At 44.6% G+C, this 23,109-nt stretch overlaps 1 protein-coding gene across 1 annotated transcript in view; it reads left to right on the forward strand.

Annotated features, from left to right (window-relative positions):
• The window catches only part of ANXA13 (annexin A13), a 57,232-nt gene extending 34,663 nt beyond the window's left edge, over nt 1-22,569 (forward strand). Inside the window, exons 5-12 of the mRNA XM_039231976.1 lie at nt 1,496-1,666; nt 3,944-3,977; nt 4,083-4,162; nt 4,772-4,840; nt 5,496-5,597; nt 15,766-15,841; nt 19,181-19,293; nt 21,971-22,569. Coding sequence (XP_039087907.1) covers nt 1,496-1,666; nt 3,944-3,977; nt 4,083-4,162; nt 4,772-4,840; nt 5,496-5,597; nt 15,766-15,841; nt 19,181-19,293; nt 21,971-22,090 — 765 coding nt within the window. The 3' untranslated portion in view covers nt 22,091-22,569. The remainder of the gene's footprint in view (nt 1-1,495; nt 1,667-3,943; nt 3,978-4,082; nt 4,163-4,771; nt 4,841-5,495; nt 5,598-15,765; nt 15,842-19,180; nt 19,294-21,970) is intronic.
• Nucleotides 22,570-23,109: the final 540 nt, after the last annotated feature.

Genomic DNA, 23,109 nt, shown 5'->3' on the forward strand with positions numbered 1-23,109 from the left:
GAGTCTCATTAGACCCCCATTTTTCAGAAGAAACTGACAATTGGTGAAGGTACACTTCCAAGGTCACACGGCTGCTGTGACCATGTCATTAGCCATCATGCCATGCTGTTGAGTGGCCAGACCCACTCCATGCTTTAATTTGGGTTCCAAGATGCTAGCTGCTCCATGAGTCTCCAGTCTGACCCACATGGGACATGTGTGGACATGAGGTTCCTTCTTCAAGGTCCTTCCATGAAGTTGGGATATTGGCATCTCTAGTTAGACTGAACACCAATTTTTGTCCCTTTTGTCACTAACCCATCATATCAGAGAGACACAGGTAGGAACAGGCAGTTTACCTATAAGATAGCACCTCCCAAAAAACATCCATGAACACAGACATTTGCTAAAAACAGGCGCCATTGGGCATTTCATATACTTTATTTCTTCCTTCATGTATTTCATTTCTTCTCCCACCTGAGTGCTTTCCAACGTGTGTCCCTGTCCAGATTTAACAAGTTAAACAAAGTGACTATACATCTGGTTTGCCCAGGGTGGTCTCCATTTATTCGTGTTGTGCCACTGCAACTACTCTCTCTTTTTTTTAAAATATTTATTTAATCTCAAGAGAGAGAGAGAGAGAGAGAGAGAGACAAAGCAGGAGTGGGGGAGGGGCAGAGAGAGGAGACACAGAATCCGAAGCAAGCTCCAGGCTCTGAGCTGTCAACACAGAGTCTGATGCAGAGCTTGAACCCACAAACTGTGAGATCATGACCTGAGCCAAAGTCAGCCGCTTAACCAACTGAGCTACCCAGGTGCCCCCACCACCACGCTTTCATTCTCAAAATCACTTCAGGGGTGCCTAGCTGGCTCAGTCAGCTGAGCATCAGACTCAGGTCATGATCTCAGGGTGCCGGATTGAGCCCTACGTTGGGCTTTGTGCTGAGCGTAGAGCCTGCTTGAGATTCTCTCTCCTTCTGCATCTCTCCTCCGCACGCTCTCTCTAAAAATGAAACGAAACAGAACAGAACCAAACAAAACCATTTAAATTTGGATGAAAAATGATCTGATCCCCCAGAGATAACAAACCCATGTGTCAGTCCTTTCTAGTCTAGCAAGTGTTTGGGGGAGCCTTCATTTTTTTTTTTTTTTTTTTTGAGGTCAGTAAATAGGAATAATGCCAATACTTCTCCTGCCAGGGCCATTCTGGAGATCAGTGAGAAGGCTCTCTGAGCCCTAAACTATTCAGCGAATGCTGTTTGTTATTGTGATTCATCTTTGGGGTCTCCAGCCTTGAGCAAGGGATCTTCTCTGCCTCTCTGCCAGTCCCAGGGGAAGTCACAGTGATGACTGTCCTCCAGAGCAGGTCACTCATGTCACTAGAGCTCTGTCTAGCTCACTCCCCCTTCTCATGTGTCCTTGGCAGTCTTCCTGTTGACCCTGAGGCCCTGTAGGGGGGAGCCTGTCCTCTGCTTTGGGCCATTCCCCAGTCAGGGCTCTCGCTATCTTCCTATAGGACCTGGAGGAGGTGTTCAAGAGTGAACTGAATGGAAACTTCGAGAAGACAGCTTTGGCCCTCCTGGACCGCCCCAGCGAGTATGATGCCCGACAGCTGCAAAAGGCCATGAAGGGTCTGGGCACAGATGAGGCAGTGCTCATCGAGGTCCTGTGCACAAGAACCAATAAGGTGAGTTCCAGTCAAGTCCTCAGCCCCAGCCCCTAGAGGACCATCCAGATGCCCATTAGAGAGGGTTCCAGCAGCCAGAAGGAAAACTACACCTCCTCATGGGGTAAGTGAGTGTCTGGACAGAAACGTTGCAGGAGAGATCCCTCTTTCAATCTTCTAGCTGTCAGTCTTGGTGTTGCTGCCTCTGGCTTGACAGGATAGATCCTTCCAGAACAGCTGTGTCAATGTAGCTTTCATTTTTCTAAAAGGAATGCATAGTGTTATATGCAGGAGGCAAGATTTTGCTTTCCTCCACCCAGCCTGACTTTGCAGGTTTTCGGGCAAAAATAATGCAATAAATGGTCTAAGCATGTTTATGCAGCAGCCTTGTCCATGGCCGTCTTCTAGCATAGAGTACAAAAAGGACCGTAAAGAGGCGGGGAGGCAGGTGCTGCAGAGGGGATTCCTGTGCACACCACTCGTGGCTGCCAGCACCTTCCTGAAGGTTTCCATCTGCTTCTATTAGCAGACTTCTCCCCCTAATCCTTGGGCCATTTCAGGAGCTGAAAAGAGCCTTTGTTAAGGCCTTAGTCGAAGCCCATTCATCTTTGGTTCCAGAAGGTATGAGGACCAAAGAATTCATCAAGAGTAGAGGTCTCCAAATCATTATTTGGAGACCCTCACCCTCTGCTGCAACCACTCATCGTGTAGAATGGGGAAGTACAGCAAGGAAAACGCCAGAAAGTCCCAACATTCTTGAGGCCTCCAGGTAGGAGACAGAGGCAGTGTTTGGAGCCAACAGCAAGGAAAAACTTCAACAGAGTTCTGGTGCTAAAACAATACTTTAAAAAGCCTTGAGTGTAGATGACCTTGGGTTGGTTCCTTCTGCTCAGCCCGTGGGGTCCATTTCTCCAAGCACCACCATGCTCCAAGCTACAGCTCAAGCCCCTAAACCCCTTTCCTGAGCATCCCCGGACTTTTCTTCCCACAAGACAAAAAACCCTCCATTTCAAGGAGTTTTTGTTCAGGAAGAGTCAGTGAAGGAGGCTGGTATTAGTTTGGTCCTGCAGTTATACAGCGTTCCCTACGCAAGGTCCCCCATCTTCTAAAACCTCCACAGTCCCAGCCAGGAAGTATCCAATATCAGGGTAATGGGCAGCCTGCCTTGGTGAGAAGGTTCAGATTATTATTTTCCTAATCTTATTTGACCACATGCGGTTCCTCCTCAGCCTCGTTTCTTTCAAGCCCTGCTCTCAAACAACAAATAAGCTCTTTTTCTCCCCCACAATCAAATCGGTCTGACAATAAAAAGAAGAAAAGTAGGGAGAGAGCAGGCCTTGGGTTCAGGCACATCCTGGCAGTGGGTTGGAAGGAGAAGAACAGAAAGAGCTACATGGAAGCAAGTGGTCAGCCCCCACCAGCTCCCACGTCCTCTGGCCCTGCGGGCTCCTCCCCGCCCACGGTCCCCACCGCCTTCCCCCCGGCCTGCTGCTGACTCTCTTTAACAGTTTGCCAGTGAAGATCTGGGGAAATGCCTGCTCGTAGACACTGCTGGCTTACATGTAAACTGAGGCAGCTCCTGAGGGGGCCACTCAGTCTGAGACATTGAAACACAAAGCACTCCTTCCCAGGACACACCCCAGAGAGAGGCTGGCAGCCCTGCACACGGCACGTTGTTTACTGAATGAAGCCTTGTGTCAAGTGGAGAAAAAGTTGGAAGCAACCTAAATGTGCATCCATCCGAGACTGGCTAAATACACTGTGGCTTGCTGTAGGCTGGGACGTTTTGTATCCACCACTAGGGAACTACGGATAAGCATAGCTGGATTCCCAAGACACACTATTGAGTGAAAAAATAAGTTCAAGAACAACACATACGATTCTCTATACTTTCAGTAGCACACCTATCTGTATACAAATGCAAGGACAAATGCTTGGGAAGATACTCAGTGAACCGATGATACTGGCCACCTGAGTGGAGATGGGGCCATGAGATGGGGTGAGGAGGTGGCAAAGTAAGATATTAGCTTAGCTGTAGTAGTTTTGCTTTTAACGAAGGAGAATGTATGTATGTGTTTGGTGTGTGGTTTGAGATGTTTGCACGGAGGGCCTTCTTCACACCTCCAGGGACCCGCCCCAGGCCTAGGCTCTGAGCCATAGGCTGGCTCTCTTTGGAGGAAGCCGTGGAGGCATCCTGTGTCTGAAGACATGTTCCGGCCACTTCCCTGTGTGTCCCTGTGTCTCCTACTGATCGACCCCACCTTGGAGTATTGATTTTTGTTTTATTACCCTTCTTAGGAGATCTCGGCCATTAAAGAAGCCTACCAAAGGTGTAAGTGATCTTTTGTTCTGACTTTGGATAAAGAATGTTCCTTTCAAAATACCTCTGGGAAATGAAATCATCTGCCTTCTCTCCTCCCTTTTTCTTCTTCGAAAGTATTTGACAGGAGCCTTGAATCAGATATCAAAGCCGATACAAGTGGAAGCCTAAAGAAAATTCTGGTGTCCCTGCTACAGGTAATATGAGACCCACCAAGGGGAAGATCTCTTTTGATCAACTCAACTAATTACAGATCTTAATTTTATCTGTAAAATCTCCTTTGTATATTAACATAACATAACCTCATGGGAGTGACAGCTTACATTCCCAGCTCTTAGCCGCACTCAAGGGAAGGGAGTCATACAAGGGCTGGGCCGCTCAGGATTCCGCCTGCCATAAAGGGCTTAGGTTAGAATCCAGAACCTTCCATGACCAAGTCTCAGGGCTCTTGAGCACTGGGAAACCCCGGGGAGGTGAAATGTGATATTTTGAAAGGGAAACTATTAGCTTTTCAATGGAGTCACTCTAGGGAACATCATGAGGTTGCTTTCAGCCTGCTTAGAGGTCAGTGGGTTTGTGAGTGACCCAGGTTTCTACAAGAAAGACTCAAGTGCTGTTTCAGAAGCTACTCTGCTTATCAGTTGTGCCCTAAAGATGGCAGCAGAGAGCAGCACTGCCACTTTGCCAGGCTCCGTCTCCTCCAGACCACCCTTCTGAAATCACCCCCGGCTTTCCAGGACTTTCTCTTTCTGTTTACTGTGGTGAAGCAGGAACTCAAGTTAATAACAACGTGTCAATTTTTCTAGGCCAATCGTGATGAAGGAGATGAGGTGGACAAAGATCTAGCGGGTCGGGATGCCAAGGATCTGTATGATGTAAGTGTGCAGATGTGCCAGTCTGCAAATTCCTTTTCCTTTTTAAAGTTTCTTAGCACTGTTTTCAACAAACGTTTCTCTATTTCATGCAAATGGGAGCTGCTTGAGAAATAAATATGACCTTTAAAATATTTTCAATATATACAGTCTTTGTGAACCTGTAAGAATTGTTCCTATTTTGGGGGCACCCGGGTGGCTCAGTCGGTTAAGTGTCGTCCGACTTCAGCTCAGATCATGATCTCATGGTTTGTGGGTTCGAGCCCTGCATCAGGCTCTGTGCTGAAAGCTTGGAGCCTGGAGCCTGCTCCGGGTTCTGTCTCCCTCTCTTTGCCCCTCCCTGGCTTGCACTTGCACTTGCACTCTGTCTCTCTCTCTTTCTCTTAGAAAAACAAACATTAAAAAAAAAAAAATTGTTCCTATTCTTGCATTTCAGAGTTTACTGCTTCAGATCCATTTCGGAACAAGGGAGGGTATAAATATTATAAATAAATGTGTGAGTAAACCTGCACGTATAGTGCTTAGTTGATCAATTTGACTTTTGACTTCCAGTCAGTGCCTATTTTATAATTGTCTGTAAGTGAGACCTGGTCATAGAACAGTATATTCAGTGTGTTTTGCAAAAGGCTTTTTCAAAATGTTTGCCTTTGTCCCGCAGGCAGGGGAGGGCCGCTGGGGCACTGATGAGCTTGCCTTCGATGAAGTCTTGGCCAAGAGGAACCACAAGCAATTACGCGCCACCTTTCAAGCCTATCAGCTTGTAAGTAAATAAGCACCAGGGCAACGGAGTTCACACTAAAACTGCTTATTTCCAAAAGAAGTCCAGATCAGGGGTAAGGAACCATGGGAGTCTTTTACAACAGAGGTTCTTAATCAGAGGTGATTTTGCTCCTCCCCCACCTCAAGGAATATTTGGTAATGTCTGGAAACATTTGGGGTTGTCACCTTGGGTGTTGAGGAGACAATGCTAAGAGCATCTAGTAAGTCAAGGCTGCTAATCAGCCTACAATACACAGGACGGACCCGCAACAAAGACTTATCCGGCCCCAAATGTAGTGCCGAGGTTGGGAAACACTGCTTAACAGCAGAGGCTAGGAACATAGAGGAGTGTCAAGTTGAAGAGCAAAGCCTTAGAGTTAATATCCAGGCTCAAATCCATGTCCTATCACCGGCGGGTCACCTAACCTCTGTCCTCATTTGTAAAATGGGATGATAATCTTCATCATCACACCCTCTTGGACTTCTTTCAAGAGATAAATAATATAGGGGCACCCGGGTGGCTCAGTCAGTTAGGTGTCCATCTTCGGCTCAGGTCATGATCTCGTATTTGTGAGTTCGAGCCCTGAGTCGGGCTCTGCCTCTCTCTGTCTCTCTCTCAAAAATAAAAATTTTGGGGGGCGTCTGGGTGGCTTAGTCGGTTAAGCATCCGACTTTCGCTTAGGTCATGATCTCGCGGTTCATGGGTTCGAGCCCCGCATCGGGCTTTGTGCTGACTGCCAGCTCAGAGCCTGGAGCCTGTTTCAGATTCTGTATCTCCCTCTCTCTCTGGCCCTCCCCTGCTCACGCTCTCTCGCTCTCTCTCTCTCTCTCTCTCCTAGAAATAAATAAAAATATTTTTNCTTTCGCTTAGGTCATGATCTCGCGGTTCATGGGTTCGAGCCCCACGTCGGGCTCTGTGCTGACTGCCAGCTCAGAGCCTGGAGCCTGTTTCAGATTCTGTATCTCCCTCTCTCTCTGGCCCTCCCCTGCTCACGCTCTCTCACTCTCTCTCTCTCTCTCTCCTAGAAATAAATAAAAATATTTTTTATAAAAAGAGTTAAGTAATAAATGTAAAAGGCTCAGAATAGTACCTGGCATGTGGTAAGCACACAAATGTTCTCTCTTATTATTATTCCAATTAACGGTTGGGTTAACAGAGTGCTTACCACTCCCAAGACAGATGGGATATACCTCAGAGATATACTCCTGAAATGATGTGTATAAATTACTGTTACACAATTATTTTTTATCTGATGATAATGTTAAGCCAACAAGATGAGTTAGTTGCTTCAAGGCATTTAGTGGTGAGTTTTTCCCCCGAAAATCAGTCTTTCATTGCAAGAAGCCTTCTGAGGAGTATCAGATGTTTTGGTCTCCTATTTTATATTTGTAGAGTGCTTTTGACTATTCAAAGCACTTCTGTGCCCTATATCTCATTTCAATTTCACAGCAATCCTGTAATGGTAATGTCGGCTGAGCAGCCATTGTTACCTACAGCTGCTGGACAAGGCAAGTCTGTTATGAGTAAGGCGCCATCTGTAACTTATCAGGACCACACAGCAAGCCAGTAGCAGAGAATGGATGAGAACAGCAAGATTCCCCAGCCCGAGCTTCTACCTCGGCTGGAGCTGGCCACTCCTCACTCGAAATAGCATTTCCTATGTGTTGCCAGCAGATGAAAAGACAATAAAGCTCAGGAATTTTATCATTACTGTATATAAGCCTAGAGGGACTTTTGCTTTCAAATCGTGCCCAGAGTCATGATCAAAGCCAGCTGACCCTGCGCTCCTCTGGCCTCTGCTCCTGGAACGGTGTTGACTCTGAGCTGGAAGACTTCTCTCTGACCTACACCCTCTTCCCACGTGGCTGGGGCCACAGATAGAGTTTCTGGGGATGGCTGCTTTGGGTGATCACTGTGGAAACACACACACATTAGTGTGTGTGTGTGTGTGTGTGTGTGTGTACATGAACTACTAACCACCTGCAAGGATATTCTCCAGGCCAATTGTTCGCAAAATTAATCCCCATATAGCAGCATCAGTATCACTTGCAAACATGTTAAAAATGAGAATTCTCTTATTTAAAGAGAGAAAGAGAGAGAGGCACTGAGAGGGTGGCTCAGTCACTTGAGTGTCCAATTCTGTTTTCAGCTCAGGTCATGATCTCATGGCTTGTGGGTTCGAGCCCTGCGTCAGGCTCCATGCTGACAGTGCAGAGCCTGTTTGGGATTCTCTCTTTCTCCCTCTCTCTCTGCACCTCCCCTGCCCTCTCTCTCTCTCAAAATAAATAAACTCAAGAGAGAGAAAGAGGGGGAAATCTCAGCCCCCTCCCTGGCCTACTGAATCAGACTGAGTCCTATAGTGTATGTTTCAACAAGTCTTTCAGGTGATTCTGGTGCCTGAATTAATGTTAAAATTGCAAAGATCTGCTGTAGACTACTAGCTGTATGACCCTGGGCAAGTCATTAAGGATTCTGCACCTCAGTTTCCCCAACTATAAACAGAGATAATAATGGTACTTACTTCAAAGGGTTAGTAAAGATTAATGAATTAATAGAAATAAAGTGCTTAGTACCTGGCATGCAGAAGGTGTTCAATAAGTACCAGCAACTGTTAGTTGTCTCCTTATGTGAACCAATAAAGCCCAAAAGGATAATAAGATAATTTATTGATTTAATGATTCTTTACATGAAACTAGCTCTAAAATACTACCTATTCCTCTATTCTCAAAATTTTCCCAGAACATCATTTGTTTTGATTTTTATCACCGATTTTTGTGAGTGCACCCTGATATCAAGAACCTGGTTCATAAGTTTTCACCTGGGTCTCCGGCTAAAAGCAACAAACTGCTAGCACGAGATCATGGGAGTCTACTACGCTGTGTAGGTTCCCCTAGCATAGAGCTGAATTTTTATTTTTGGCATGAAAACGTTAGGGGTTTGCCCTCCAAGCCTGAATCTTAACTACTGACGCTCCCAAAACTCCTCACCACCCAACAAGAGAGACCAGGGGATACCATTCAAAAAACACTCTCTGAAAGGGTAGGCCCTGGAAAGTCAAAGAGCCTTCTTGGATATAGCAGTGCTCATAGAAACAGAGAGAATAATAGGTCTTTAAAACCAACAAGAGCCGGAAAGCTAACTAAAATGACGAAACGAAAGACCTCTCCTCCAAAGAAACTCCAAGAAGAAATGACAGCTAATGAACTGCTCAAAACAGATATCAGCAGCATCACTGAACAAGATTTTAGAATAATAATGGTAAAATTAATAGCTGGGCTTGAAAAAAACATAGGGGACATCAAAGAAACTATGGCTACAGACAGAATGGAAAATAAAAATAGGCATGAAGAATTAAAAAATGCGATAAATGAGATCCATAATAAATTAGAGGCCTCCAATGCACGGATTGAAGAGGCAGAAAGGAGAATAAGTGATTTAGAAGACACCATTATAGAAAAACAAGAAGCTGACAAAAAAAGAGACAAACTGATCCAGGAACAGGAAAGAAGAATTCGAGAGCTCAGCGATACGGTCAAACGCAACAATATCCGTATCATAGGAATCCCAGAAGAGGAAGAGAGAGGGAAAGGTGCTGAAGGAGTCCTGGAACAAATTATAGCAGAGAACTTCCCCGACCTGGGGAAGGAAGTAAATGTGGAAGTACAAGAGGCTCAGAGGACTCCCCTCAGACGTAACCTGAATCGATCTTCTGCACGACATATCATAGTGAAAATGGCCAAATACAAGGACAAAGAGAGAATTTTGAAAGCAGCTAGGGAGAAAAGGGCCCTAACATACAAAGGGAAACCTATCAGAGTGGTGACAGACCTATCTACTGAAACTTGGCAGGCTAGAAAGGAATGGCAGGAAATCTTCAATGTGATGAACAGTAAAAATATGCAGCCAAGAATCCTCTATCCAGCAAGCCTGTCATTCAAAATAGAAGGAGAGATAAAAACCTTTCCAAATAAACAGAAATTGAAAGAATTTGTCACCACGAAGCCAGCCCTACAAGAAATCCTGAGGGGGATGCTCTGAAGGAAAGGTTGCAAGGAACAAAGATACCAGAGACACCACCACAAACATGAACCCTACAAAAGATACAAAGACTCTAAACCCACATATTTCAATAATAACACTGAATGTAAATGGGCTGAATGCTCCAATCAAAAGACATAGGGTAGCAGAATGGATTAAGAAACAAAATCCATCAATATGCTGTCTACAAGAAACTCATTTTAGACGGGAAGATACCTTCAGATTAAAAGTAAGGGGATGGAGAAATATATATCATGCTACAGGAAATCAAAAGAAAGCCGGAGTAGCGATACTTATATCAGACAAACTGGACTTTAAATTAAAGACAATCACAAGAGATGAAGAAGGGCACTACATAATAATTACAGGGTCCATCCATCAGGAAGAACTAACAATCATAAATGTCTACGCACCGAATATGGGAGCACCTAAATATCTAAAACAATTAATCACAAACAGAAACAAGCTTATAGATAAGAATGTGCTAATAGCAGGGGACTTTAATACTCCGCTTACAGCAATGGATAGGTCAACCAGACAGAAAATCACTAAAGAAATAATGGACTTGAAAGACACATTGGACCAGATGGATCTGACGGATATATTTAGAACTTTACATCCTGAGGCCAGGGAATTTACTTTCTTCTCAAGTGCGCATGGCACATTCTCCAAGATAGATCACATACTGGGACATAAAGCAGCCCTCAATAAATATAAAAGAATAGAGATCATACCATGCACACTGTCAGATCACAATGCTTTGAAACTTGAAATCAATTACAGGAAGAAGTCTGGAAAACCGCCAAAAACATGGAGGTTAAAGAACACCCTTCTAAAGAATGAATGGGCCAATCAGGCAATTAGAGAGGAAATTAAAAAATATATGGAAACAAATGAAAATGAAAACACAACAATTCAAAATCTATGGGATGCGGCCAAGGCAGTCCTAAGAGGAAAGTACATTGCTCTCCAGGCCTATTTCAAGAGATTAGAAAAAGCACAAGTCCAAAATCTAACAGCTCACCTAAAGGAGCTAGAGGCAGAGCAACAAGAACGCCCTAAACCCAGTAGAAGAAGAGAAATAGTAAAAATTAGAGCAGAAATAAACAACATAGAGACCAAAGAAACAATTGAACAGATCAATGAAACCAAGAGTTGGTTTTTTGAAAAAGTAAACAAAATTGACAAACCTCTAGCCAGGCTTATCAAAAAGAAAAGAGAGAGCACCCAAATAGACAAAATTATGAATGAAAATGGACTTATTACAACCAACCCCTCAGAAATACAAGCAATTATCAGGGAATACTATGAAAAATTATATGCCAACAAATTGGACAACTTAGAAGAAATGGACAAATTCCTAAACACACACTCACTACCAAAATTCACACGGGAAGAAATAGAAAACCTGAACAGACCCATAACGAGTGAAGAAATCGAATCAGTGATCAAAAATCTCCCAACAAATAAGAGCCCTGGACCTGATGGTTTCCCTGGGGAATTCTACCAGACATTTAAAACAGAATTAATCCCAATTCTTCTCAAGCTATTCCAAAAAATAGAAGTCGAAGGAAAACTCCCGGACTCATTTTATGAAGCCAGCATCACTCTGATTCCCAAGCCAGACAGAGATCCAACAAAAAAAGAGAACTATAGGCCAATATCCTTGATGAATACGGATGCAAAAATTCTCAACAAGATCCTTGCAAATCGAATCCAGCAGCATATCAAAAGAATCATCCACCAAGATCAAGTGGGATTCATTCCTGGGTTACAGGGCTGGTTCAACATTCGCAAATCAATCAATGTGATCCATCATATCAATAAAAGAAAAGATAAAAACCATATGATCCTGTCAATAGATGCAGAAAAAGCATTTGACAAAATACAGCATCCCTTCTTAATAAAGACTCTCGAGAAAGTTGGGATAGAAGGAACCTACTTAAACATCATCAAAGCCATCTATGAGAAGCCTTCAGCTAACATCATCCTCAACGGGGAAAAACTGAGAGCTTTCCCCCTGAGATCAGGAACACGACAGGGATGTCCACTCTCACCACTGTTGTTTAACATAGTGCTGGAAGTCCTAGCATCAGCCATCAGACAACAAAAGGAAATCAAAGGCATCAGAATTGGCAAAGAGGAAGTCAAACTTTCACTCTTCGCAGATGACATGATACTCTACATAGAAAACCCGACAGACTCCACCAGAAGCCTACTAGAACTGATCCAAGAATTCAGCCAAGTTGCAGGGTACAAAATCAACGTACAGAAATCGGTTGCATTTTTATACACCAATAATGAAGCAACAGAAAGAGAAATCAAGAAACTGATCCCATTCACAATTGCACAAAAAACCATAAAATACCTCGGAATAAACCTAACCAAGGATACAAGAGATCTGTATGATGAAAACTATAGAAAACTTATGAAGGAAATTGAAGAAGACACAAAGAAATGGAAAAACATTCCATGCTCATGGATAGGAAGAATAAATATAGTTAAGATGTCATTACTACCTAAAGCACTCTACACATTCAATGCAATTCCAATCAAAATTGCACCAGCATACTTCTCAAAACTAGAACAAACTATCCAAAAATTTGTATGGAACCACAAAAGACCCCGAATAGCCAAAGTAATACTGAAAAATAAAACCAAAACGGGAGGTATCACCATCCCAGACTTCAGCCTCTACTACAAAGCTGTCATCCTCAAGACAGTATGGTATTGGCACAAAAACAGACACATAGACCAATGGAACAGAATTGAGAACTCAGAAGTGGACCCAAAAGTATACAGCCAACTGATCTTTGACAAAGCAGGAAAGAATATCCAATGGAAAAAAGACAGCCTTTTTAACAGATGGTGTTGGGAGAACTGGACAGCAACATGCAGAAGAATGAAACTAGATCATTTTCTCACACCATGCACAAAAATCAACTCAAAATGGATAAAGGACCTGAACGTGAGACAGGAAACTATCAACACCCTAGAGGAGAAAGCAGGAAACAACCTCCTTGACCTCCACCGCAGCAACTTCTTACTTGACACATCCCCAAAAGCAAGGGAATCAAGAGCAAAAATAAACTGTTGGGACCTCATCAAGATTAAAAGCTTCTGCACAGCCAAGGAAACAACCCAGAAAATTAATAGGCAACCAACGGAATGGGAAAAGATAGTTGCAAATGACATATCAGATAAAGGGTTAATATCCAGAATCTATAAGGAACTCACCAAACTACACGCCCGAAAAACAAACAACCCAGTGAAGAAATGGGCAGAAGACATGAACAGACACTTCTCCAAAGAGGACATCCAGATGGCCAACAGACACATGAAACGATGCTCAGCATCCCTCCTCATCAGGGAAATACAAATCAAAACCACACTGAGATACCACCTCACGCCAGTCAGAGTGGCTAAAATGAGCAAATCAGAGAACTCTAGATGCTGGCGAGGATGTGGAGAAACGGGCACCCTCCTACACTGTTGGTGGGAATGTAAACTGGTACAGCCCCTCTGGAAAACAGTGTGGAGGTTCCTCAGGAAACTAACAATAGAACTCCCTTATGACCCAGCAATAGCACTGCTAGGAATTTACCCAAGGGATACAGAAATGCTGAGGCATAGGAGCACATGTACCCCAATGTTCATAGCAGCACTCTCCACAATAGCTAAAACATGGAAAGAGCCTAAGTGTCCATCAACAGATGAATGGATCAAGAAGATGTGGTTTATCTATACCATGGAATACTACATGGCAATGAGAAACAATGAAATCTGGCCATGTGTAGCAACATGGATGGACCTTGAGGGTGTTATGCTGAGCGAAATAAGTCAGGCAGAGAAGGACAAATATCATATGTTTGCACGTATAGGAGGATTAGGAGGAACTTGACGGAGGAACAAGGGGGAGAAGAAGGGCGGAAATGGTGGGGGAAAGGGAGAGAGGCAAACCATGAGAGACTCTTGAATGCTGACAAAAACTGAGGACTGATGGATGTGGGGGGGAGGGGGGGATGGGCATGGAGGAGGGCACTTTGGGGATGAGCACTGAGTGTTATGTAGAAACTAATTTGACAATAAACTATTTGTAAAAAAAAAAAAAAAAACTCCTCACCAAGAAACAGAGTGTCCCCAGCTCTGCTACACCAGGCAGGAATATCACAGTCCCAAAGGGGACCAAACAGGAAAGACTCATACCACTATGAAGTTGAAGGAAGTTGCCTACACAGGGCTCACTATACATCGTATGTACACATACCCACAGTGCGTCCCCACCGCACCAGTCACCACTTCTCTCCTGTCCTTTATGTGTTCACATGTCCCTGAGGTTGTCCTAGAGCCTCTAGCCCTGTACCTGCTGCGGCCAAAGCCAGAGGACACAGGGTTCTGCTGTGGGAATGCTCTCACTATGGGCGAATAGGTTTTTTAAAAAAAGAAATGTCTCCCCTATTCTTCTAGTTATCTCCCTACAGCCAGTGCTACCTGGTAACTATAGGCCTTTGAGGCTTGTCTGGAATCCACCCCAGTGATATTTTTTGTACTAAGATCAGAAAACCTGATCTGCCTAAAGAGCCCCCTAAGAGTTAGGTGTTCCGGGAACTGAAGTGAAAAGGCTGCCATTTGCAAAGGCGATTCACAATAGCTTGGGCCAGTCGACTGTTTTCCATTTGTGTTCCCTGGAGCCCCTGAAGGTGCCTTGGTAGCTACTGGAGGCGAATGTGGGCAGGAGGTTGATAGAGAAGAGGGGGCAATGTGAACAGTGCCCCCTGGAGTTGTGTGGCGAAAAGACTCTGAGAAAGCAGAAACCTGGCAATACTGTTTCAGCATTAACAATAGAAACAGAAAGCGGTTTAATGTGAGGATTATTTTTTAGTAAACACAGACCCATGTGAACAAGATGTCCTCTTGAAATGCAATCTCAGCCTACAGAACAAGAACCTTGTTCATGGGAAAGTGGTACCAGTCCCTTTCGAAACACCATCTCTCACATCAAACCCAAGAGAGGCTAAGAGCAGCTAAGGAAGGGACTGGACTGAAAGCCCGCAGCCAATCCCCATCCTCTATGTCCCTCACCCACACCAGACCACTAGGTGTCAAACCATAACAAGGAGATCAAGCAACCTCATTACATCTCAACTCCCCCTCCTACATCAATTCTGCTTTTATCATGAAAGATATTTTGTTTACTAGTGTTTTCAGAATAAACTACATACACTCCAAATGGTGTGTCCTCAAAAGCCCCAACTATTTATGAACCACCACTGTGTCATAGCCTCAAAGAATAACTTCTAAGAAAGAAGGTTCAGTATTCTTAATGCTTAACTGCACTTCCCCAAACCTGACAAAGAGCTCTCCTTTCTCTTTATTTGCCTGCCCATGAGTTTGGTCTAGGTGGCACTTGCATTAAGCATCATCACGATCTACTCTGGACTTCAGCTTCTGTAAATATTTGGAAAGAAACATAGTGTGTAATGCTGTGCAGAGTGATATATGAGCTGGTGGTGAATAGAGGATCATCTAGAATCACCCCAGAGAAGGAAAGTGACATTTTGACATGTTCAGCCCTCTGGCTTCCAGCCCACACAGCCCCACTCTTTCAAAAACATTGGACCAAGTCCTTACTGTGAACTTCACAGCCCCTACTGCTTATGTCACCCAAACTGTGGGTGGCTGAGTCCCCAGTCTCAGGACATAGGCCATTGGAAAAGTATGGGTAAGATGATTAATAACCACAGTCTCCTGGAGAATTGGAAATGAGAAGAATTTTAAGAACATCCTGGAAACTAAACTATTATAGAGATGTAAAGAATTATTGCCACAGTATATATTCATTGTTCTTCCACTCCCAATTTTACAGATGAGGAAACTGAGGCCAAAGGAGTGGTCCTGAGGCCAAGGGAGGGATCAAATCCATTAGGGGTCAAATCTGACCCCTTAGGGGTCAAAAGTCATCAGCCATGAGAGCCCCCACTCAAATGTAAGGCACAGGGCAGAATAGGATCCTTAAAGCCGCACGGCCAAATCTGGAGAGTTTAGTGCTTTTCATAGAGAAGTGACACCAAGAGTGTCAAAGCCAAAAGGCAGCCCTGTGATAATGGCTGGACTTTGGTTGTCCTTCCAGCTCATCAACAAAGACATCGAAGAGGCCATTGAAGCAGAAACATCAGGAGACGTGCAGAAGGCCTACTTAACTCTCGGTAAGTAAACCTAGGAGAGTCCCTGACTTAGGGTGGGCTCCTGGAATCAGGCTTGGAGTCAGAGATTTGCATGTGGGAAGATTTTAGGAAGCAGTTTGGGAACGACACACGTCAGCTGCATCGGGTAAGGGAGAGAGTGAGCATGATGCAGCTGCAATGGGGGCTCTGCTGGTCCCCCATGGAGTCCTGGAGCCGGGAGGCAAGGGGACCAATGTTTGCACCACACACCAAGCAACCGGTGGATGCTGGCGGCACCCCAGGAGCATTTGTGACAGTGGGTAAGGCAGGTCTTTGGAGGGACATGCCTAGGGAAAGACTCAGTTGTGAGCAGCCAGTAAGTCGCAGTTGGAATGAGTGTGTTGGTCCCCAAGAGGGCATCTGGGGGATGCACCATGGCATCCACTACAGTCTCATTAAGATCATGGGTCAATGAGAAGAGCATCTGTCAACAGCCTGCACCATTGTCTAGTCTCAGGGAGCAATATGTGGTTCAGCCAGGTTTCCAATCCATGAACAAGTTTTTGCATATGCCTGATGGCTTGAGGGTGTTCTTTTCCACTTGGTTCCCTTCGACATTTGGAATGAATGAGGTCTCTTTAGAAGGAGTAGGGAGGGAGACAAGATCTTCACTGTGCCAAGCAAACACCAGCACCTTCTCTCCAAGTGTTGCCCATAGGCAGGAAATAGCAGAGTGATGGGCATGGAGCTGTGTCTGGCAGGCTTCTTTTTCTTTCTGCAAGCCCCGGAATGAAGGCATTGTCCATTGTCCACACTCTCCTATGCAGAGAAGTCAAGGGCACTGTTTCAAATAGCATAAGAAATGGAAAGACGAATCCCCGGAAGAGGAAGAAATGAAAAAGCAGTCCTGGAGGTTTAAAAATGTGCTCTATCTGCCAAACTTTTTGTTTTGTTTTTCTGTGGGGGCTTTAAAAATTTTTTTAAAACAATGTCAGCAATTGATTTTTTTAAATCCGTCCTCATTTTGCATTTAAATTGGCAGGACCTCTACTAATTTGACCTCTACTATGATGTACAGAAGCCTAAACATCCCTAGTGTCACTAGTCCTGACCCCAACTGGACATGGATGACTGTCCTTGGGGCTTAAAAGATGAGTCTTTTAAGCAAATGGAGAGATCCACTAACAGCCTGACTCAGAGGCTCCAAATTCTTCCTTTCTGAGCTTTGCAGTGTAGAAAATCAGGAAAATACCAGAGTTCAGTCAGAAGATTATATCAGTGATGTTAAACCACTATTGATATCATTAAGAGTAATAAAACCATTCAATTCTTTAACACTTAGTGAGCATCTACCCAGGCTGGGGGTGGTGTTTGGTGAGGGGATTAGAGGTAAATAGGTCCAGTTCTTGCTCTTAGGAAGCTTCAAGTCCATGGTGGAAACAGACAAATCAACAGATTAGGTTACAGTAAAGATAACAACAAAAACAACCAGAGTGAGGAGGATACAGAGGAAGGAAGGGCCACATCCCCAGAGATGGGGACCATGAATGGCAGGACTTAGATGTGTTCTGGGGAGTAAGAAACTTCAAAGTGATTAGAGATGGCCTTAAGTATAAACCACACAAGGTGTAGGACATGAGTTCACAGTTATATTTTCGAGACACTTCCCACCCCACTCATACCGGACTCAAAGATGCCAGTTTACGGCTAAATTTGAGACCAAATGACTCCTAGCACTTGCATGTTTTGAGGCAGCACTTTTCCAGTGGGTTCCAGGGCCCACCTGCACCAGAATCACCTATGGGGAGGCGTGTGACAATACAGATTCCTGGGCCCCATCCCAGGCTCCCTATTAGAATCTCCAAGAATGGAGCCCAGAAGCCACAGTTTTACAAGCTCCCCAAGGGACTGTCTTCTCCTCATGATGGCTGGGCACCCTGCCTTCCAGATACCACAGCTTCATGCCCACAGTTTCCCTGGCTAGCCCCATCCAGACTCTTGAGGGATTCCTTTGGCAGCTAACAACAGACGTTATTCGCCAGGTGTATTTGCATACAGTAGAAAAGCTGACAATTCTCTTCCCAGAATATCAAGAAGAAGGAATGTCAGGAGAGAAGACACCTATGAAGGGTTGGAACGCACTGACATTAGGCATTTCAGCATCGATGAGTCCTGCCTGGGAGAGGGTCTTAAATGAGTCTCAAGTGTGCTATTCCCCAAATTGACCGGTGTTCCCCACCAACTACCACCAATCCAGCAGGTGTTTTTGGATTGTTCTCAGGATTAAGAGGTCAGACACCTGGGGCTGGGCTTTTCTGTTCCACTGAAACTCTGGTGGCTTCCACATGGCCTATAAAAGTAAAAGAAAGACACCCCCCCAACCTAGGTGCTGCTTCTCTAATCCTGTTCCTTTCCAATTTTCAGAAGCATCAATCACGTAGGCAATTACACAGAAAACGAGAGATCCCATCACAGGACATATCTAGGATGTACATCCCACGCTTACGTTGAATGTATTATTTGTTATCAATCACTAACATCAAAAATGTTAAGTGTTCTAGGTAAATGTCAACACCTAAAGAGTAAATGATCCATTTCCCCTAACGTGTTTGCTCCGAGGGGCCCCCATGCACGTGGGAGGAGGGAAGAGGAGAAATGATTTCTCCCCAGGAGTAGAGAGGCACCGTGGCTCACTAATCTGTGGATTCAATCAAAGCTGGCAGGCAAGGGGGAGCACCAGAAAAGAGCAGCTCGCAGAAACATAGGAAGGCAGTCTGTAAACGGCACCAAATATTTCCTGAGGCCGCATCCCAGACGGAAAGCTAAGAAGGCTGTGGGGCACTTGGAAAAGATTTGAAGATGAAGCTCACCAAGCAAACGCAGTGAGGAAAAACAAAGGGCAGGAAGGATGTTTAGCACAGGAAAAGTAGGCCACGGTCCAGCAGAGTGAGTCTTCAAGATTATGAAGTTTTATTATAGCAGAGTCCCCAGCCAATCTGTGTTTCCCCTCGGAACCCAACGCCAGAATCAGAGATTTCATTTAGATAAGAAAGGTTACTCCTGCTGGTAAGAATCAGGACCATGGCAGGGAAAGCCTGAGGGGGGCCACAACGTTCCTCCTCCCCTGAAGGGTCTTCAGGGACCAGCAGAGGGGTTTTGACTTAGTTCTTGGTTGAAGAGCCCAGGTGCCCTGACCCAGGGGAATCTTCCAGATCCCTCTAGAGTAGGAAGCCTGCTCCTTTCAAACATCTGTCTCACAACTGAGTCGGCTCCAAGGACAGCCAGGTGACACTGTGGGCCAGCTCCATTCCTTCGGGGGCTCTCCATGGTATTCAACAACATGTAAGAGCCTCACCTTCTCTTGCCTCTCACCCCGCCCAGTGAGGTGTGCCCGGGACCATGAGGGCTATTTTGCTGACCGTCTGTACAAGTCCATGAAAGGTGCAGGCACCGATGAGGAGACCCTCATTCACATCATCGTGACCAGGGCTGAGGTAAGACACACTCCACTCCCAGGCTGAAGGCTGTGGCTCTCACTTCTCTTTTGGCCACTGCTGACGTCATCAACAGTTTTTCCTAAGGGCCTATTTACAAAAAAAGTGAAACAGAGATAGCCCTTGCCTTCCCAGGCTTTGTGGAAGACCTTGTGCCATGCTTCAACCGGTTTCTTTTTATAAAAATACAATAATGATAGTTGCTTCTATTTTTGCCATCTGTGGCTCCAGACAGCTCGAGGCCTGTGCAGAGGGGACCTGGGGTAGCGCAGCCCACACGCGGTCCCCTGTAAGGAAGACGAAACAGAGACACTGAAAGCATGGGGACGGACGAGGTCACTCAGCAGCAGGGACAATGAGCAAATGACCGCCTCCCTCCCCAGCCAGGCCTTTAATTTAATACAGAAGCACAGTTTTGCACAAGAGACACATCAGTACAAGACAGTATTTCTCAACCTTTTTTATTATTATTATTTTTAGCAATCATCCCACTAAGGAGTGTTTTGGGACCTAGTTTTTTCCTAATTGCCACTCCCCCAAAGCATGAACACTGCAGGGAGACTTTATATCTGTTGATGTTTTGTTTATACATATTCTGTTATATTCTGTATGTATATATTGTGCTCTGTAAATACATCTATAGATTCTATTATGTTCTGTATGTAAATGCATGTGTGTGTGTGTGTGTGTGTGTGTGTGTGTGTGTGTGCTTTTACATAAAAAGATTAAGGTTCTTTTCACCCTCTAAGAACGCATTTTTGCCCCGTTGGGAGCGATATCTCCTGCCTTTGAGAATGCATGCATGTAGGAAAGAGGGAAATGAGCACCCACGCCTGTGAGCAGCTGTCAAGATTCACGCCGACGCTCTGGCACAGGGGGGCTGTAGAGAGAAGGAGGGACAAATGAAGGGGAAATGGCATCTCGACCGCAGTAGGAGAAACCTTGGAGAATGAAGTGTAACTGAGCACTTGAAAAACCACAGACATATTCCCTTAAAAAAAAAAAATTGTTAACTGAAGGGGGACAGATCCCAACCCAAATCTTGGCCCATGACTTTGACAAATAATACTTAACATCTGACACCACTTTTAAATATAACTTAGCAACAAGACCGTTCTTTCATTTTTATTTCTATTCCAGGAATTTCTCCTCCCTCTCCACTGTTCATAGTTTTCTTCTGGCTTACAGTCCGTTTGTCTTGCTCTCCCTTCCTTCCCTTCCCCATCTCTGCGAGTCTCCCGAGTTCACTCCTCTCTCCCACTGTCTCTCCAGATCTCCACTGTCTCTGTCTCTCTGTCTTTTAGCAACTCACTCCCATTCCCCCTTCACTCCCACCAAAGTCTCGAGAGATTCTGAGGCTCAAAGAAGCATGTGCGATATGGAGCAGGGTGGGGATTCTGAAAGACCCCAGGGGATTAGAACATACTGGAGAGCCCACCAGAGCTCCCTGTTCACTCCAACATGAGTGATGGAGTGTTTATTCCAGGATGCTCTGTTCTATCTTAGTATTGGCCACATGTCCTGCGACATCTTAGGAGTTTCTAAGCATCTCCTTAGAATGCTTCAGGCCCAGCCAGATATTGGCCATACCTGACCCCCCCCTCATAGCAAAGCCCCATAATACTAGAACAGAGCCCCAGTGTGCCTCATCCCACCCCCTCACTGACCCACACCGTCCTGCCCCCTCCCCCAGCCAAGCAGTGGACAAGTCAAGGGAGGGGCACACACAGCATTCTGCTGGCGTCTCGCTCCTGCTCAGCCTCCGCTTTGCACAATCCTTCATTCCTCCGCCTTCTGCTCTCATCTTCTTTCTTAGTTCAACCCTCCAACTGGGCCAGAAGGAAAAAGAACCAGAAGGCTGAGTGATGGTTTGTGGATCTGTCTGGAATGCACGATAGAGTCTCAAGTTTTAAAAATTATAAAAAGAACACAACTCCTGGTTAAAGAGAGCTCTCTGCTTCTTTTATGAGACTCACTGTGTTCTCTCTGTACTTACAGCTCTTCTGTTGTGAGTATTGTCTCCCTTACTGGGTTCTAAGAATGTCTGGAGTGGAAAAATCTTTTTATTATTTTTTTTCTGAGTCCTCTGCCCATCTCCAGCACCCAGGTTTTTCAAACTTTCAATGAATTAGGTTGAAAATAAGTCCTACAAATTGATAATTGATTTGAATTTTGTTGGTTGGCATTAATGGTCCTGCTGATCAGGGTACAAGAGGAAAAGAAAAAAGCTTCATTTCAAATCTCTGTGTTGATAGTTTTCTTAACTGTATACCAAGGGTCAGCAAATTGTGGCCTGCAGAAGGGCCTGTTTTTATATAGGCTTGCTACCTAAGAACAGTTTGTTTTTAAATGACTGTAAAAAACTCAAAGGAAAAATATTTTGTAATACATAAAATCATATGAAATTCAAGTTTCGTGTCCATAAATAAATTTATACTGGGATATATATATGTACATATTCCCCTCTGTAACCTTTCGAGAGAACTGGACTCTGCTTTCCTTTTCCTATCCATAAAATAATAGTAATAATAATGATAGCCCCTACCTCAAAGGGTTGTGTTGAGGCATACATGAGGCAAATGAGAGTAATGTATTCAGACCAGTATCCCCACCTGCATCCACGGCGAACACTCTGTAGATGTTCTTGTCCTCACTGCTGTTGTCATTTCTCCTACAGGTCGACCTTCAGGGGATAAAGGCGAAGTTCCAAGAGAAGTATCAGAAGTCTCTGTCTGACATGGTTCGCTCAGACACATCTGGGGACTTCCAGAAACTGCTGGTGGCCCTCTTGCACTGACCCAGGCCAGAGCAGTGGAAGGACAGGGAGGAACCACCTTTGTCAAGAGCCCATTTCAAACCAGATTTGCGAATGTGACTCCAGCACAGAAGGTGCTGAAGAATTCTGGCTTATTTTCCTAGCGGCTTGAATACTGTAGCCAGGCCAAGCTGCTTAGGTGAAGGAAGCAGCCTCTAGACACTTGGGCAGGTCACTGTGAAACCTGGCTGAGCAAGTATCTGAGCTGCCTTTCAGCTTTCCTTTAGCGTGACAACCTGAATGCTTTCTGAGCACAGATGAAATTAGCAGTTGATGAAAACACTACATTTGTAATAAAACATTCAGAAGAATATGTATCCCAAAGAGGTGGGTAAAGACTGAATGGTTAAAGTACAAGGAAGACAAAATTAACCAATCCATCAGTGTTCCTTCTGTGTGTTCAATCTCAAATCCTCAATGTTAATTAAAGTGGATTATGCCCCATCAGCTGCTTTTCCAAAGACTGGGTTGATTGGTTTTGGCTCTTCTCCTAGAAGTATATGACTTGTGAAATTCAAACATATGTGGGAAATGCATATAATAACTTTTATTAATAACTGCCAAAGATAGCAATCAAGGCTAGCAGTAAGGAAACAAATGAGGTGCTCATGTGGAATGTAACTAGGGGTAAAATTCACTGCTACCTGGTATAAATGGTTCTTCTTACTTCTCTAGACATTTGACCCACTTGAGTCTTACATCTGATCTTCAAATACAATTAGGCAGGGCATGGTGCCAACAGGATCAAGGTCAATGGTCTGACTCTCAAATGGATTGGTTCCACACCAATAGAATTTCTGTTCAAGATGTTTGTCTCATAGCCATGAGTTACCAGACATAGAGGGGTCTGTCAGGAGAACATGGACACTTTGATCCAATCATTACAGTTATCATTCATTGGGTGATTATTTGTGTCTGGCACTGCTCAGTAGCACACTTTCATGTTTAATCCTCTCAACAGCCCTATAAGGTTAATAATACTCCCATTTATCAGTTGAAGA

This window comes from Hyaena hyaena, unplaced genomic scaffold, assembly GCF_003009895.1.
Source record: "Hyaena hyaena isolate Hyena2069 unplaced genomic scaffold, ASM300989v1 scaffold_62, whole genome shotgun sequence".
NCBI lineage: Eukaryota > Metazoa > Chordata > Mammalia > Carnivora > Hyaenidae > Hyaena > Hyaena hyaena.